This window comes from Cheilinus undulatus, linkage group 10 (genome assembly GCF_018320785.1).
Source record: "Cheilinus undulatus linkage group 10, ASM1832078v1, whole genome shotgun sequence".
In the NCBI taxonomy this organism is placed as follows: Eukaryota; Metazoa; Chordata; class Actinopteri; order Labriformes; family Labridae; genus Cheilinus; species Cheilinus undulatus.
The window spans coordinates 45,900,882-45,920,219 of NC_054874.1; the positions used below are offsets into that span (position 1 = coordinate 45,900,882).

The following is a 19,338-nucleotide window of genomic DNA, read 5'->3' on the forward strand; positions in this document are numbered from 1 at the left end:
CCTTCGTTACAGGCGCCAGCAGGTGAGAGTTTAAAACAACCTGTAGTCCACAATTCTCCACGTGTGCAGTATGTGATTGCCACTGACAAGAGACAAACATCTCTATCAAACTAGAGTAACTGTCAATGTTTAAACCTGTAAAAACAATGAAAATAAGGCTGTTGTTCAGTACAACCAGTGATCATGTGTGTCCATGACTGTTTGTATTAGTTTAGTTTTTTCATCAAATTTAAATCAAAGTTAACCTTGCAAAGCAGATGGATTTGCCCATTTCTGTGTTTCTCACTGGTGAATCCATCTTGCAAAGCTCCTATCTGAACAGATTTGGCCCTGGAAGAAACTGACAGGACCAATCAGGAGTAAGAGGCAGTACTTCCAGGTGCGGAGGAGTCATGACATAAGCAAGCAGCAACAAAAAGCTGGTGCAATTATGGCGGAAGAGATTAACGTGGATGCTGCTAAAGCGCCGGTTTTATCAGATTTGTCGACATTTCTTAGTTAAAAGAAGAACAGCACTGAGTTGTTTTCTTTTCAAAAACGGCAAAAGTCATGTACTGACATGTCTACAGTCGCCATGGTTCATGTTATGCGGTTCTCTATGAAGTTTACTCCTTGTTAGCGGCGCACACCTATGACATCACGTGTGTTGTTGCTCTGATTGGCTCGTAAAGATGTGACACACAGAATGCTCATCCAAACACCCCCTGAGTTTTTTTAAAGGCTCTTCCCTTTCACAAACACTGTCTATTGGAGTTCAGGATGTATCTAATCAGGATATCTTGACATAATAATGAAAGACTAAACAGAGAGATATCGATGAGGCCTCCTTGTGTTTTCATAAGCTGTTGTAACTATGACATCTCTGAAGGCTGTCGGCTAAAAGTCCCCAGTTAACACAGTCACGAATTAAACCGATACACTGGGAGCTTTTGGTATGTGGAAGGGCATTACATTTGGGGAAAATGGTGTAGACACAGTGTAAATGGGTTCTGACCACCAATAATCAGTCTGAGCTGATCTGCTGTTTCTGCTGATTACTGATTTTAATACTATGGTTGGTCTGATCTCATACTTGACATAATAGTACTTTCACAAATGAATGGATGACTCACCAGATCATTCATAAAGTCCATGGTAGAAATTGCAGTCAATTCTGAATATCTGAGGGACTCTGATATGATACAAAAATCCTTTATTAAACTAGGATGATGACACATTTTGACTCCAATGAGTCAGTACTGTCTGCCATTTCTACCGTGGACTTTCTAAATAATCCGGCAAGTCATCCTTTCAGTTCTTCAAGTTTCATACCTGTCGTCTTATCCTGAAAAGCACCTATCCTGGTTACATTTTTAAGACATTTTGACCCCATGTAGCACTCACCCTCTTCTATAAAAATCCCTAAAGTAGTGATGGGAATATCAGCTCTTTTCAGTGATCCGGATCATTCGGTTCGGCTCAGCAAGAAGAATTGGCTCTTTCAGCTCCCAAACAGCTCTTCATTTGTTCGCATTTTAGTCCAACTGTGCTCAATTTAAAAAAAAAAACATGATGAAAATAACATGCTATTGTTTTCTAAAATATTGTGGCGAGCTGCGATGAGGAATGGCTCATAGTAAAGCTGAATGAGTTCAGCAAGCCCTCATGCTGTAAGCATGAGCAGCTATCTTTCATTCATGACTGCAGATACAGACACAGATAGAGTAGTCTGTAGCATTAACCCCCTAACTCATGGTGTCATATTTGGAAAAACATTTTCCCCTTAAAACATGAACCAATAAACAAAAAAAATGCATAATTATAACATTGCAATTAAACATGAACATTATAGAACAGTAGAAGAGTGAATTATTTTGCACAAAACAATCCCAGAAGTCCCTGCTCCAGGTGACTGCCTCCTGAATCACCACAATATACTGTCAACCCTACAAAGAAAAAAAAAAAAAAGAAAAACACCTTGCAGGTCATGTGAAATCTGCTCACTGGCTGGGCTGTATGACACACATGATATAAAACATTAATGTTATACCATCGCGCTTGTCTCCCTAATGTGAGATATGCCTGTGAAATTTTATGTAGAAAAGATCATTCATGCTAATAAATCACATAACACACAAACAACATACATAAAAATAAGAAAAGTAATAGTTATAATGATATAAAACGGCTCTCAACAGGATCCGGCTCTTCTCATTCACATAAAAGAGTCTGCTCTTTGAACTGGCTCGTTCACTGCCCTAGAGTGTCTCCATGTTTGAACTTTACATCCTACACATCAGGTAGATGCGGACAGCCTGAGCTCTCTTGTGGCCCCTTTAGAGGCTTTATTCTCAACCGATGTGTTAGGCCTTAAGAGTGGGGTTTTGAATGGGGTTACAGATGTCTGCCTGAAAATAAAATATGTTGCAAAAGTCTATGATGTGCCTTTTTGTGAAGGATATTTTTCTAGCTCTTTGTACCACCCCATCTATTGTTCCATCTCAAGTTCAAACTGCCCAATTTTTTCATATGATTGAAAGTTTTTAAGAAATTTGTGTTGCAATTTGTTTACTTAGAGTTATGCTTATGTTGCAGCCTTATGCATCCACAAACACAAGGTAAAACAGCAGGTATACATGCTACCTTACAGGGGCTAACATACTGACAAGAGATGTGGGCCAATTTTGTGTGTAAAAACACTGTAAACTAGAAAAATAACCTGAAGCTGAGTGTAGGAAAGTAAATCTCTGGTCACAGCAGACAAATAAAAACCAGCCCTCTACAGCTGCAGAGAAACAGAACACAACTTGTTTTCCTGGTGCTTTCTACGGGAAACAACTGTTTTGCTGTAATGAAAGCGAAGAAGTCTCAGTTTCTAACAAGCTTCGAGATCTTGGGATGTTTGGAGGTATGTTGGCATGGGAGGAGAAAACTACCGGCAGCACTGCACCAAAAAAAAAAAAAAAAAAAAAAAAAAACACTGCACAAAAAACAAGAAAAAATAAATAAATAAATAAATAAATAACATGTAGTCTTAGCTCTTCAAATCAAAGAGTCTTGGAAAGAAATGTTCTCCCTAAACTCAAAAAATCTGTCTCATTTTGCATAAAAAGTACATGCATGTTTCATCCTGGTGCACCCACATTTCTTGAATTTTGTTATTATTTTGCATTAATATTTCATTCCAACCCCAACAATTACTCTATTAATCAGTATCATACTCGCCAATATGGATCAGAGGCTGTGCTGTTAAAATCTAAGAATGCCTAAAGCTACGACTTTTTTTTTTAATCATGAAAAGGAACAACTACAGCTCCACTAAAATTCAGTGTTTTTTAAAAGACGTCAGAAAATTTAATTTAAAATCCCACATGGAAGAAAAAAGTGTCCAGCTCTGTCGCCATCTAGTGGATATAATCTACATAGCAACGGCTCTCTGATTGGCCCTAATTTTCGATGTGCGTGTCTCTGATTGGCTAGTATTACTCCGCCGTCTAGAAAATTCTTCCGGATGGGAACAAGCTCACTTTAACGTCTCTCTTGGGCCACCAAATATCGAATTTTTATCGCTGATGGTACTTTTTGGACTGTTTGAACTCTTTTCGTATAAGTTTGATTTAGAAAATACCCTTGTGTGAAAAAAATATGCCCTCCTTGAAGAAATTGTAGCAATAAACGCCCGGTTTGTTTTGTTTCTACCGGGGGATACTGTTAGACGGACCGGCTCGATTTATGGAGTTACGAGTAACATTTCGGTTGTGAGAGTTTCTCTACGAGGCTTTTTGAACAAAATGGGAAACTTCAGAGTATGTGTAAGAACAACAGTCGTCTTCCTGATATTTGAGTTGTGCTTCGTGTGTTGTGATATAACGGACGGAAACGCAGAGCATCTGAAGAGGGAGCACTCGTTAATGAAACCTTACCAGGGTAAGTTAGCTCAGTTAGCATGCCAGCTAACTTAATGTTGTTTTCACTTCTCTGTTCTCAGCTGCTATTTCAAAAGTTTTAAAGCGAAAATTTCAACTTCCTTATTACCAAGAGTAACCGCCTGTTTCATTTAGGTTCCATTTGGCGATCGAATCTCCTACTATACTGTAAAATGCGTCTAAATCAACATAATGTGCCATGCAAGCCGAGAGTGCTGCAAGTTAATAAAAGTTTTTCGCTCGCCACCCATGTCGGTTAGACCATGGGTGCATCTTTAACAAAAAAGGGTCCAGATTTGGGCTCTGCAATTATTCGCGATTTGTCTTTGCAGTATTGGGAGCATTTGCTATTACCATTTTTTATACTGATTTTGTCGCCAACGTGGTGACAGGGAACACTTTCTCACCAAGCATGCACATCAATACAGTCGAAAACAACTCTGCTGTAGTTTGAGGGATTCAAGCCACTCAGAGCAACAGCATAACAAAAGTCAAAGAGAAGAATAAAACATACAATTAGAGAACAACATTGAAAGCCAAGAGTGATTGTAGTGTAAAGAAAGAATAAAATCAGCTGGAAATAAATAAACAAGGTGATGTAAAATGGAACAATACAATGTGGACAAAGTTGTTGTAGTGCAAAACAATGTAATATAGATATATCAATAAAAATATAAACAGGCATATGAAGTGGACTAAGTAGAAGTGCAGGAAAGGACAAAGTTGCAGCAGTGACTGCTGAGTGTCCATCAGTGATTCTGTGACTATAAAGGAGAAGCTTAAACTTGCTACCATGACACTTAAAAAAAGTTAGAGTGCTCCCAACTATAAAAACAGAAATACAACAAATAAAAAGTAATATTACAGCAAGAGGTTGTCAATGCATCACCAAAACAGCCAGTCAAGGAGATAGAAGTTATTGAAAACTAAATAAAGAAAAAAGATACAACGTACATCCTCCAAATTAAAAAAGTTAAAACTTAAACCAAGTAAAAAGAAATAAGTTAAATAAGATTAAGCTGTTTTAAAATCAGAGCCAGTAAAAGCACACACACAAACATGTTTTCTTTAGAGATTCTTAAAAGGATGAGGAACTTTCCTGTCTGAACTTCTTGAGATTGGTGGTCCTGACGTTAAAGGCCTGGTTGTCCAGAAAAAAAGATAAAAAATCAAGACAACATTAAGAGTGCATTTACAGCCACCAAAGGAAATGCATTTCTCAAGGTCTACGTCACAAATTCAACACAGTCTTCAGATTTTTACTTTGAAAATGACAGTACTAGAATGTGTTGTACATATCATCAATCTGTCTCAGTTTTTGCTTGAATAAAAATTATCTTAATCAACATTTACTTAAATGAAATTATTGTCTAATAAAAGAAAGATGTGAGCATGAAACTGTGTTGTAACCATGGGAACAAATGCTTTTTGTCTTGCTGCCAGGAAAACAATGAAGATTCAACCTTATTTCTAATTTACTCTGATGAAACGCTGATTTGTTTACCACCTTCTCCTCATCATTCATGTTGGACTCTGAGCCATGCTGTCTTGCACTTTGTCTCTAGTTTGGTGTTTTTCCCCTTAACTCTGTCACATGAAATGATTGCAATGTGCAGAGCACCCCCCAACCTATTAAACAGCAATGCTTCATGCACCTGTGATAAAACATTTTGTTCAAACTCTCCAACTGGGAAACTAAGCTTAAATTTTGAGGGCGCTGTTCTAAAAGACGGCTGCAAGACCACTCTAACCCCTTGACATTTTGTATGACGGAGCTGCATTGGTCTTTGTCATCTAACAGAAGAATCCCTTAACGGTACCTTCTTGTTTTTGTTCTCTTACACTTTCCTAACACTGTCATATGCACATTATGCATTAGAGATGCACAATATTACCTTCATGACATTGGTATTGTAGCTTCAACAGGTAAATATTGGTATGTGCAGACATGAATAAGTCCTCCAATATTTACGACCAATATATCGAGTGTATATATCAGCCCCTATAGTTCCATATTGGCAATAAATATCAGTCTTATTACTATGGATATGTTTGTAGAGTTTTAGGTAGGACCAACTGACCTACTCCAACTGCAGTCTTTTTTGTGGTTCATTGTCTTTCCTGAAAGTATAAATTGTGATCTAAGAGTTTACATTTGTTTCTTTGTTAATTTTTAAAGTTAAAGTGCATTCTAAGGACTAACGTTTTAGGTCTGAGCTTCATCAATACATTGTTTTTTATATCAGCATCAGCTAAAATGGATTTGGAAATATCAGATAATAGCAAAAATCTAATATCTTGCATCCCTGTTATGCATTTAGCCTAATTCTTCAAATGCATTCTCTCTTTAATAAAAGAGAATTTTTGGGGTTTTTTTTTAGCTGAGCTACAGAGTCACCTTAAATTTAAAGGTTTGAATTATTTGGACAATTGTAAAACCAACATTAAGGGTCATTTAACCAATGTATGAGCATTTTTTACAGCTTAATATTTCTAATTTATTGAATCAAATCATTTTTTGTAGTTTAAGTATTAGTTATATTCATGCAGCTGTTTTTAGGACTGCCTTGTTAAAAAGTTTTTCTTTTTTATCTTAGTGGGAATGGCTTGGTCAAATGAAGAATAAAGAATAAAATCTGCTACTCTTAGATTAACTGGTGCCTGGTTTCTGATGAAAAACTTCTTTTTAATGAGTTTTCAATTAAGGGGAAATATGTTGCTTGTGCAAGTACTGTATAAAACATAAAGCTGTAGAAAAACTGAGTTATAGCTAATTTCTGCTCTTTGATATTATTTATTCGTTGCACTTCTATTGTTATCCAATATTGGACAATGTTATGTTGGCGTGTAGCCCTTTTTTCATAAATTGTGTAGGCCAAATCCAAATAAAACTTAACGCTTCAAGAAAGATCTGATTTCTGCACCCTTTAATATCTTGGATACTAACTGAAAATAGTTTCATGTATATGTCCTCATGTCAAATATTATTCCTTTTTTTAATATAATTCTTTGACTCACTAACATGTTATAGTTGATCAGTTTGTACAACAATCTAATCAGTGCATTTGATCAAATTCTTTGCAAGGTAGATGAAGCAGTTTCTATAACATAGGATAAGGAGTAAACTGCAAACTGAAATGATTTCATATGCCTGATATAAGAGGCAAAAACATCTGTAATTCATAATGACAACATCGACAAAGCTCCCTCGACACGCCCTTGGGGAATGGGAATATTTGTTCAAGGCGTTTGCAGTTAAAGCAGTAGAAGGGAAGCCTTAACAGCACTGTAGCGGAGTGTGCTCAGTCTGAAGATACACACAGGAAATGTCAAGAAACAGTCTTGTTCTACATGTTTTACAAGTTTCAGTTCTTTCCTCATATTAGACCTGTTAGCATAGACAGCTCCCAGTGTAAAGGAGCTTTCATTTGGAGGACACTTTCCACACTTGTGCAGCCGATATTCTGGATATTTGTTAAAAACAAATATGACCTGAAAAGAAGTGTGATAAGTTAATGACACTTTCAAACACATTAAGTTCTATCTACTGTTTCTTACCATATATGTCTGCATGTGTGTGACTGTGTTTGCATGTTTGTCTTGCAGGAGTTGGCAGTGGACATAGCAGTCAGTGGGATTTCTGGGGCAGCACATTGGTGACCAGCTCATATGTCAGACTCACCCCAGATGAGAGAAGCAAGATGGGATCCATCTGGAACACAGTGGTGAGAAAATACTACAAATGCAATACCACTCAAGTTTTATTATTATAATGGCAAAGGCATCTTATGTACAGGGATGCATGATATTGGACTCTTTCTGATATGCAATATGTTGATATTTCCAAACTCATTTTAGCCAGTACTGATAGAAACAGCTTTTTTGTCATCGTGTAGAACAACCAAGTTTCTCCTGTGCAAAGAGAGGCTGAGTCAAGCAGAGCTGGGAGAGGAGTGATGTGTAGATGGTCTGGTTGTTTTATGTATGTTGCTCCATTCAGAATGTTCAGGGCTCATGGTGGGCCTCCTTGAGTGTTCGGCGCCCTAGACAACGATATAAATTGCTGATATTTATGGCTAATCTGCGATAAATGCAGCCGGTATGAATGGCTGTTATATCGGCTGTAAATTCTGGCAGAAATTTTCAAATCAGCCAAGATGATCTTTAACTTTATAAGCTAATATCTGCCGATACTGATATTATGCTGATGATATCATTAGGGAATCAAAATCCAGTACCAACATGATACTGGTGCCAATATGTCAGATACACACCAGATCAATTATAGTAAGTAGTTCATACAGTATGTGTATGTAGTAAAGCCAGCTTTGCTTCAGCCTAACCCTTTTTAAAAACATGTTTTTGTAATTAACATGTAACTTATTTGTATTTAAAAAGTAATGCATCACTGTATTAAAACTGTATCTTTTTCTGGTCTGCAGCCGTGTTACCTGAAGGACTGGGAGATGCATGTCCAGTTTAAAATTCACGGGTCAGGAAAGAAGAACCTCCATGGTGACGGCATCGCTCTGTGGTACACAAAGGACAGACTGCATCCAGGTAGTGTTAGCTTTTGCATCATTGATGCTCTTGGACTGTTGAGATACTGTTGTGTTTTTAGAAGAATCTCACCCAGCTTGATATAAATTCATGTTTCATTGTAGCATCAGATTATTGAACTTTGAGTTTACACAAGTACAAAACTCACCTGTACCTGCAGTTCCTAATTTTATCAATGCACTGTGGCTGCTATTTACCCTGCCCTTAAATGTGTAGTTAAAAAATGAAGATATGAAGGTCACAAATGAGGTACCATTTACACCCAAAGTATGTGAGATAAAATCAAGCCTACAGTATCTTAGTTGAATGAAAAACAATTAGTGCTGCACAGTTTATCAAATCGCAGTTGCAATCCTGATGCCAGGCTGTACAATTACATAAATCAATAAAAGGTGGCCATTATGTATTACTATTTAGTAACTGGAAAGTTTACAAAAATCTCACAGAAAAGGCCTTTACCTTTTTAAAACTTTAAAAAAAAAATATTCTGTTTTATGAAAGCAGTACTGTAAAAACTTCTGGCTTTTTTATGCTACTTAATATTTGTATATTTTGAGTTGAGAAATACACACTTCAAAACTGTTGTGTTCTTCATTTACATTACTGGAAATATATGATGCATTATAGCAGAACTGGTATGTCCCTTCTGTCTCTTAGAATGAATAATTACTGTGCGATTTCAAGCTGACCATATGACAGTCCTGGCAGAATGTCAACTCGTACTGTGCGACTGAATCGCTTATGACACACAACCATTGCGCACAAGTTGTGTGCTCAAACTGTACGATCCAATGGTCATGCACAACCTGAGTGCTCACACTGTACGAGTGAAGCCAGGACAGACTGTGACAAAAATCCATTGAGTTTCCTTTATGAAGCGTCACACACTGAGGGTGAAGTGTTTCCAGTCATATCCCCCCTCTCTCTTTTCTCTCCCTCTATCCCACACACACAAACAGCATCACCATCCTTATTAGCTGCAGGTTAACAGGTAGGAGTGTTTCCTGCTTGTTTATTTCCTTTATTATAGCAGGGTGCGTCAGAACATCATTCCAGCTGTTGTCATGGTAATTTAGGACGTTGTCTGACAGTTTACAAAGAAAAACAATCCCCTGCTCGCATTTCTGCTCATTCTGTGAAGTGTTTTGAGTCGTACGAACAAAATATCAAACATATCAGAAATACATCCGAGCAGTTGGGAGCAGGTCGCCGGGTTGTAGCCGGGCCACGGTCAGCCGTCGTACCCACCTGTACAAAAAAAATTGCACAATGTACACTTGGCTTTGGCCAAATTATGTTACAGACTGGTGTTGCATAAAGATTAATCACTTTTACAGCATCGTAAGTGTACCCTAGATCTCACAGTTAACATGCGGAAACAGGACACATGACCTCCAGAAAATGAGACTGTCTTATATCTGAAGCCTAGGTTTTCAAGTGCCAATATGTTCACAATAATAAATGCAGATGCTGATTTACTGTGTGGGGCTCAACTGAAACCAGATGTCACTCACAGCTGCAGTGCCAGGAAGTGACACAGAGATGATATAAAACAGAGAAGCTCAAAATCAGGCCAAGTTAACTGACAACTAAAGAGAAGTTATTTCAATTGTAATCTAATTCCAATCAAATCTGCCTTTTATTTGTTTAAGAGTGCCATCCCAGATCAGTAAACTAGTGCAATCACATGCTCTGCAAGTGGAGGTGGGATACACTGTGTATATGAGGAAAGGAGAGGTATATGTGTGTGTGATATGGGAACTCAGCAGGTGCAGCAGGTTTACTGTCAATCTAAAGGAAATACCAACAGGTCAAATAAAGGCTAGAGCTGTTTTAAACAGGATTTTAATGGACAGGTTTTTGAGAAATTAACCTGAACTGTGTTTGTTTGATCAATTCTTTACAAATAGTACTGCTTTGTTTGTCATTATGTGGCACAAAGACATGATAAAATGAAGGAAATGTTTACAGTGTGCCTAAAAGGGGAACATTTTTATTACAAAAAATAGCAAAGAAATTATTCACATTACATACAAGCACCCAAAGGATATTCTGCAGTCATTACAGCCTATTTTAATACTGCCTGCTGAAGCAATCTACTGGAGCAGATCTATATGTTTTTGTGCCTGCAAGTCATTGAGACCCCAAATTATATAAATCAAAGTCCACCTTTTTACATGCATCATGCCTGCTCCATCTCTAAGCTTGTTTTTAATCATGTTTAGATGTTTGTTTTCACCATCTCTGCTTGCTGTCTTCACTGCTGCCCACAGAAGAGCATCTTGACTTGTCTGCTCATGTCTCACCTCATCTCTGCCTCCATCCTAGGCCCTGTGTTTGGAAACCAAGATCAGTTTCTTGGCCTGGCTATTTTTTTGGATACCTTCCGCAATGACCTCCATGGGATGGATGTAAGTGTGTGTGAGTTGAGGCGATTGACCTGCTTGTTTCTTTGCAGGGCCCGTGTTTTCCAACAATGCTCTCTTCCACGGGCTGGCCGTTTTTATAGATACTTATTCTAACGACGATGCCACAGATGTGAGTGGTCACTCAGGTTTTAACTGTCGGCATGGTGTCTCAGTTGGTTTTATGTTTTATTTAATTCCAAGCCAGCATGCTGTCAGAAATTTTTCTGCATGTTAACAGTGAAAATTATTTTTCTTCTGCACACTTTCAAGTTTGTTTCTACAGCAGATTTTTAAACTAAAACACACACATGTTTAAGCATGATGGTTGTCTGGCAGTTATGTTGCTTTTAAACATTGTCAAATGTCTTTATATGTAGGCTGCTTATTTCCACCAAAACTACAACACTTTCATAATGCAGATTAAAGTGCCCCACTTATCATCTTCCTTATCTGTCATGAGAGTCTGTTACCTTTAAATGTTTTTTTTGTGCATGTTTGCTTGGTTTTAAGGAGACCTAGAACCATTCAGCTCACTTTAAATCAAAAAATTCAATTTTGTTAGATTCTAGATGTTGGTCGGTTCATAATAGATTTGTGTTGAAAGTTTAAATCTAAATTGATTTATTTTTTACACCCTCTTATGAAGAACTGAACCTGTGCATGCCTGCAGTGTGAAAGTCGCCTTTGTGTGTAAAGTCACGTGAGCTTAAATGTGCAGAAGCCCCAAAAGGAAAGTGAGAAAATAAATCTAAGTGCTGCATTTTTGAGTCTTTTACTTCGTGTATTTTTGTTTTATTCACAGCTACTAAAAAGATATGGACTGAAAATATATAGTTAAGTTTCCTGTACTTACTGGAAAGTAACCTGTGCTCACAGCAAAGTTTTGTTAGCTCATCAGAAATTCTTTGAGATGTCTCAGACTCACAGAAATGGCAAAAGACCTCTAGGCCTGATTTCTTACTGTGTGTGTTGAAAATTCTTTGCTATAGCTTACTCCATGTAGCTGTGAAGACACGGGCATGCCCAACTTGAACATCCTCAAAACTGTAGCTACATGTCAAAACAATGCAGACTGGAAGTTCTGTGATTGTTGTACTGGGTGGCACTGGGTGACTGCTAGTAATGTCTACATGCTTATTGTGTGCACTAGGATGAGGCAGTATCTATCTTTTACTACCATTAAACCTTCCCAATATTTCCAGCAGTATACACTTCAGCCACCAGCTCAAACAAGCACTTACCATCGTGTAGCTGCAAGTACAACCAGAGTGCACGCCCCTAGTCGTGCTTATAGTTTTTATATAGTAGAAGCATTTTTTTTTTCACTCTTCTCAGTTAAACTGAGTTACATAGGACGGAGGATCAAATGAAAACCCTTCTCTATTTCTCTCTCGTCTTTGTTACGTGGTTATAGGTTGTTTGCAGATGACGCCACACAGCAGCAGAAAATTCTACTCGGGGGCCAAGAAATTATTCCTACTTAGAGAAACACTACCAACAGGCCATGTTTTGAGCTGTCTACAACTATCCCAAGCTTTCAAAGTGCAAAAATATCAGTGTTCTTTATTCTTACGCTACTTCTTTTCCCCCTGAAAGAGGTGAAATATTGAGGCAAAGATCTGGAAAAACTTGGAGAGAAACTGCAGCAGCTAGGAATTAAAAAAGCCTCCCTCCAAAGCCCTAAAGAGCAGTGACACACACCCCTTGTATATGGTCTGGTCCTACAAAGTATTCTGGCTTGGTTCTGTCATGGTGGTGATGGGAAATTCTTCTCTTTTCAGAGATCCTTATAATTTGGCTCAGCTCAGTAGTGCTGGTTGTTTGGATCCCAAACGGCTTTTCATTTGGTACTAGTTTGGCCCAGAATAACCAGTAAAATACCTTTCAACATCATCTACATATCCCATGCAAAATAATCGTTAATAAAAATGTTTGGTGGTTTTAAAATGTGCCTGGTGTTGCTACTTCAGCACGTAAAGTTATAAAATCATTTCCCATCACTGTGTTAACCATAGAAAGAGGAATTGCGTGTTTTTAAACCCACATTGCCAGCGATAACCTGATACAGTATTACTGTAATACTGCCCATTCCTAGTGTACAATCCCGAGCTGGATCGCAGAGGTTATAGTGAATTCCAAGAGTAAATTTTAATAACGAGCCAGGAAAAAGCATCATATTTAAGGATGCACAATATTTTTTTTGATGATATCCAATATGCTGATATTTCTTCAGTGCACTTAGCAAGAAAAAAAAAAACACTGGGCGCCCTTAGCATCAGCTGTTTTTGTTGCCACACTTCCAGTGCTCTTTTTCAAAAACAGTAAAGCTTTTTGAACAGTGCTGCACTCGTCAGTGTCACACAAAATATCAGAATTCTTTTTTGAAGGTAAATTTTGCAGAACTGCAGCTGCTGCCTATGCCAGGACAGGATTATTTTACATTGTCTTTATGTTTTCTTGGTTAAAAGTCCCTATATATGGAAATATGAAGCACATGGAGCTACTTGAAAGCGACTTTATTATACCAACCAGGATGGGCTGTATAGTGGCCAGGGATTTAGCGTTGTCGCGTCACAGCACGAAGGTTCCTGGTTTGAATCCAAGTCGGACCAGACCTTTCTGTGTGGAGTTTGCATGCTCACCCTGTGCATGCTTGGATTTGTTTGGGTAGTCTGGCTTCCTGCCACAGTCCAAAAACATGCATGTTAGGTTAAATCGTAACTCTAAAATACCCATAGATGTGAGTGTGAGTCAGCCCTTCAATCGACATGCAGCCACTCCAGGGTGCACCCCAGCTCTCACCCAAGACAGCTGGGATAGGCTTCAGCCCCAACAACCCCAAATGGGATAAGCAGTGTAAATAGAGCAGTGTTTCCCAACCATTTTTCCTTGGAGCCTTCCCTCATGTTCCTAAGAAAAGTGGAGCCCCCCAGGACCCAAGAGAGAAGGAAAAGGGGCTCACTGCCACCAAAAATCAATGTAGATTTTAAATCTTTCATTGATCAAACACTACAAAAGGCCTATGCAGGCTTTTCTTACCTAAAGTCCCTTGTATAAACTACTTAATAGATACTTTATCATGGTTTTAGTCAATATATGCGAATCTAATTTTGGGAGCCTAAGAGCAGACAAAGCCTCGCACCCCTCCCTAGGATCTTTGGTTACCCCTGAGGGGTCCCGGACCCCAGGTTGGGAACCAATGAAATAAAAGATGGATAAACTAGAAATGTTCATATCTGCTGATACTGGTTATTAAAGATAACATTTCCCAATTTGGATATTACACTGATAATATTGTGCCTCCCTATCATATTTATTTTCTCACTTGCTGCTTCTGAAGCGATGTAGTGTGTGTTTCTTACATCTGATCATTTGATCATCTTTATTTTACAGCATCTGTGCTATGACTGTTTTAGGTTATGTTGTTATTTTTTGTCCTTTCTGTCTCCAGCGTTCCTTCCCGTACATATCAGCCATGGTGAACAACGGTTCAGTGAGTTATGACCACGGCAAAGATGGCCGATCGTCAGAGCTCGGAGGCTGCTCTGCTGAGATAAGGAACAGAGATCACGACACGTACCTCGCCATCCGCTACTCTAAAGGAAGGCTCACGGTGGGTAGAAGAGCTGCTTTTCATTCTTGCAGGGATACTCTGTGGATAATACTTCTGTTTTTGTATTTTCTTCTGTTCTGTATTGTGTGGATTTCGTTTTTATATCCACCAGGTGATGGTTGATGTGGACGACAAGAATGAGTGGAAAGAGTGCATTGACATTGGCGGTGTTCGCCTTCCTACTGGATATTTCTTTGGAGCCTCAGCAGCTACAGGAGATCTGTCTGGTAAGGCTGGAGTGAGATGCTGCAGATAAACAGTCATGAGTTAAAGTGTTGCTGATTTTACACTTTGTATGGCGGAGTCAATACAAGCTTTTTCCTGCAGAGTCATAGATCTGGAGGTCTATTTTATATTTAACAATGCTCTTCCCAAAAGTCATCGTAAAGGTCTATTTAAATTTGAAAAATAAGTCTTTAATTTCACTTTTCTAAATTTAAGAGGAATAAACTCTTTGTAGATATCTTAACATTTTATATAAAGTATAAAACAGATGACTGCAACTTTTGCTTTTAATATTGTTTTCCAGATAACCATGATATCATCTCTATGAAGCTCTACCAGCTGATGGTTGAACACACCCCAGAGGAGGAGAATCAGGACTGGACAAAGATCGAACCCAGTGTCAGCCTTCTCAAGTCCCCAAAAGGTAGATTAATGTCGCAGGAATCTTGTCTCTGACATTCAAATCAAATAAAATTAACTTTATTTGTATAGCACATTTCATACAGGCATAAACTTAATGTGCTTTACAGAAGATCAAAAACAAACAGAAAAAGCAATCAGCAGTTCAAGCAATGCTGATATGTTGTACTTTAACAGTTAAAGGCATAAGAAAAAAGCAGTGTTTTAAGACCACCCTTTAAAGAACTTAAAGTGTCTACCGACCTCAGGTTAATTGGCAGCTTGTTCCACAGAATAGCACCATAGTGGCTAAATGCACCTTCACCTGATTTGCATTTAACTTTAGGCACATTTAGACGGCCCATACCTGAAGATCTGAGCGACCTGGTTGGGTGGTAGTGAGTGAGCATGTCAGAAATGTACTGGGGTGCCATACCATTCAGTGATTTATAAACAAGAAGTAGCACTTTAAAATCGATTCTATATTGGACGGGAAGCCAGTGAAGATTTTTCAGAATGGGTGTGATGTGTTCTATTTTGAGTGGAATATAAAATTAAAGACTATCATAAATTTAAGACTGAAGTCTTGAGACATTTTCTTTGACATAATGTAGAAATGTCGAACAGTCATCCACTGGTCAGACACTGAAGTGAACTGGGACTTTCTCCTTTCTTCCCAGACAACATTGACGACCCTACTGGAAACTTTAGAGGCACGCCCCTCACTGGCTGGAAGGTCTTCCTGCTCCTGCTGTGTGCTCTGCTGGGAATCGTGGTGTGTGCTGTGGTGGGGGCTGTAGTTTTCCAGAAGAGACAGGAGAGGAACAAGAGGTTTTACTGAGAGCGAAGAACCCCAGAAGAACCGTGTTTGAGAGATGTTTGATGAGGAACAAACTGCTTCCAGATGACAGATTGAGCACATTCAATGTGAATTTTTCTAAAGATTGTACAAATGTTTATATCTTTAAAGCACTGATGATGGTAACTGAGATGTTGGTGAAATGATGGGGGACTAGAGGTTACCATGAGTGACCCTGATCGATGCTGTTATTGTCTTCATGTCTCTCTGTGTTCATTAACGGTCGGGTTAGAAGAGCCCAACTGGTGTTTGTGCTTTGCTCTTCTGCAGATGTGATGCTAAAAATGCTGTTCTTCAGCAACCAATGGTCTTCTAGATTTTTTTATTTTTTTGTCTTCCAGACTTTTTTTTTAAGATTATTTATTGGATGAAGACATAGCACAATCAAAAACGTTACAAAGAAAGTAATTCAAAATAAAGCGGTATTGGCAGACAAAAGAAAACCCAAAGCTGCTTTCACACACAGTCGGTATGTTTACATGCAGTCACAAGAAGTGGATTTCTGAAGTTAGTTGGGCTAAAACTGGACTTTTGAATGCATCTTAATGTGTTAGTTAAGTTAATATCGTAGCGAGTTCCTTAAAGTTAGACTAACACACACTGTTGAAGATCAATTTATGCTTACCTGTATCCACCTCAGTCAGACCCCAACTGTTCAGGGCGTTCTACTCATGCTCCACAGCATTCGCATGGAGATTTGACGTAGAAACAGAGCAGTGTAAATGTGTAGCAGAAGTCTTCTTAAGGTGTAGTGTGCATCATTTTTGTACTAATGTATTAACTGTGGTTGGTGGTAAGCTGATACCAGTGTTGTCCAGGTATTATTAATGCCATGAAATTGATTTTTGCAACACCATTGTCACCAGTTTAGACACAGCCATTGTGTTGTGCATGTGCAAGGCATAACCAATGCCACAGACAGCTCAAAATACCAGTCGAGGTGGTGAATCAAAGTAGCATAACAGTGTCAAATGAGTCTGACAACAGCTCAGTTTGAGTTCAGTGGTTTGCATGTTTGTCTCTGACTCTTCAGCTACATTCAAACTGCAGTTAAAAGTGACCTGAGTCTGATTTTTTTGTTCACAAGTGACTTGTATCTGAGTGATTCTTTCTGACAGCATGAACAGCGCAAGTTGCATTGAATCTGACCTTTTCGAGTCAGATTCAGGCCACTTTCACATGTGGTTCTAAATCAGATCTGATCTTTTGGAAGTTGACTGCAGTGTGAACATGTAAACATAACATCTAAACTAACAAGGTCAGAGAAAAGATCAGAATTGTGCATTAAGGCCTGCAGTGTGAATGTAGCCTTAAAGAAGGCAAACTAAATGTCCCCTGCTTTTGCTCTCTCTGCTCCAAGTTTGATGTCGGTAATAACAGCAACATAATGCAAATGTGTTACTATGCTGAGCTTCTCTGTCTATTGCATCGACTCCATTCGTCTACAGCCCAGCACTGCTGCAGTTTGTGTTGTAACAGCTTAAATAACTGTTGAAGGGTATGCTTTAATTGATGAATTGCTTTTTTTTAAGTCTATGATAGTTAAAAGTAGCAGGCTGTGGCGTTAAATAAGGTCAGAGAAGCTGCTGTAAACACAGTAGCACTCGCCGATATATCTGCTAAAGCAATGTCAGATAGAGATAAACACGCCATTTCTGATAGGTTCTTCAAAATAAAAGTCTGTAACTGTTATATTGTTTGAGCACTTTCATGGTGAATACCTGCATCAGGAAATGTTTTTACAGTAGCAGTAACACACTTCAGCAGGAGAGAAATGAAACTTAAAAGCACAGGTGAAGTGTTTCTGTGATCATATGCTCAGATGCGAGTTTGGTATGCCCTCACAGGCTAGTTTTAGGGGGAGAATACCAGGATGTAATCCAGTTACTGCAAAGACCAAAACATTACTGTGATATAAATTTTAGGCTGTATGCCCAGCTCAACATGTGAGCAATGTCTACCTGAAGAAGTGTTTGTATAGTGAGACAGCAGTCCAATTAAATAGCCTGATTAAGCTTCAGTCGTAGTTCAGCATAACTGCATGTAAACATACTGAGCCACTCCTGAAAACTGACTTCAAGTAGCTATTATACTAGGGGAAATTGGAGAAATATTCAGGAGTGTGTGGATGTGTGAAAACTCAAATTAGACTGGAGAACCCATAAAAAGAATACTTAAATTTGTGTTGGTTGATCTCTTTTTGTTTTTTTTGTTTTTTTGTTTTGCTTCCATTCTTGCTCTCAGAAACTTTAAAGAAGACATCTTTTATTTTTCTTTGTTACTGTGCCCATTTACAATTAAAATACAACTGGATTTCAGGCGTGGTAGAATAAATGAAGATTTCTGTCACTGAAATTTTGTGGACATCAGGCTCTCCACGTAAACATTCAAAAAGGAACAGAATCGAGTGCCTAGAAGGATAAATTACTAAAAATGTTATCAGCTGTCATCCCTCTAACAAGACTGGAAATGTTGCTGTTTTTCTTGAACTCTTCATGCCTGAATCCTAACGGCTGAATTTGTTGCTTGTTTTCCTTGCTGGGTTTTTGAGCAGGAGTGAGAGGGGGGTGTTTATCCAGAATATGCCTTAGTTATTAACTCTTTGTTCTATGTTTGATGATGTTAAATTTTACAAAACCTGTGTTTCAGTGACGTTAAGATAATGAGAATCACTAATATGAGTGTGATAAATAAAAACACACGCTAAATGTTCAGTTCAAAAGTCCTTTTAAAATCAGATAAAAGAGGTGTTAAACATTTGAATGGATTTTTCAGACAGAATAACACTTTAAAACCAGTTTAATATCTTTTGAAGATCTCGTGAGTTTTCATCCAGCTGTTTTCCCTACAGCGTTCTATCATTTCTGTGTCCTAACATCCAGGTTTTATCACTTTCTTTGCTCTCCTGAAGCTTTTCTGTATTTGTTTCTGCTTCATCTGATTTGTCATGAGACTTGACAACTTGAAACCCCCTCTACGGAAATAAAATAATAATGTAAAAAATATGTGAGTTGTGGTGTAACGACAGAAGAAAACTCCTGTGGGGTTAAACCCATTCATTCAGTTGAACTTAAAGGTCACATATTATGCAAAATACAAGTTTTCAGGTTTTTCTAGCAAAAATATGTGCCCCTGGCCAGTCCACAATCCCCCCAAGAATCAGAAAAACCCATTCCCTCTCCCCCTCTCGTGCTCCACCTTTCAGAAAATGTGTGCTGAAACAAGCCAGTTTAAGATTTTCCTCTCATGATGTCATGTGGGGAGTTAGCACCGCCACCAGGTTCAGTTGGCCCTCCATGCTTGGAGGGAATTTCCGCCCTCCTCTCCTGATTGGATCCAGAGCCACATTCATTTCCCGAGAGGGGCGGA

General features: G+C 38.5%; 1 protein-coding gene across 2 annotated transcripts; it reads left to right on the forward strand.

The window, feature by feature from the left end:
- The first annotated feature begins 3,528 nt into the window (after positions 1-3,528).
- Positions 3,529-18,692, forward strand: lman2 (lectin, mannose-binding 2). Of its 2 annotated transcripts, none has more exons than XM_041797661.1 (8): positions 3,529-3,906; positions 7,512-7,630; positions 8,348-8,465; positions 10,924-11,003; positions 14,325-14,486; positions 14,599-14,713; positions 15,016-15,135; positions 15,791-18,692. In XM_041797661.1, the coding sequence occupies exons 1-8, from the start codon at positions 3,771-3,773 to the stop codon at positions 15,949-15,951; spliced, it is 1,011 nt and encodes a 336-aa protein (XP_041653595.1). In that variant the 5' UTR covers positions 3,529-3,770; the 3' UTR covers positions 15,952-18,692. The 2 variants fall into 2 exon arrangements, with proteins under 2 accessions (XP_041653595.1, XP_041653594.1); XM_041797660.1 differs by lacking the exon at positions 10,924-11,003 and adding an exon at positions 10,794-10,876 and having other exon boundaries at positions 3,532-3,906.
- The last annotated feature ends 646 nt before the right edge of the window (positions 18,693-19,338 follow it).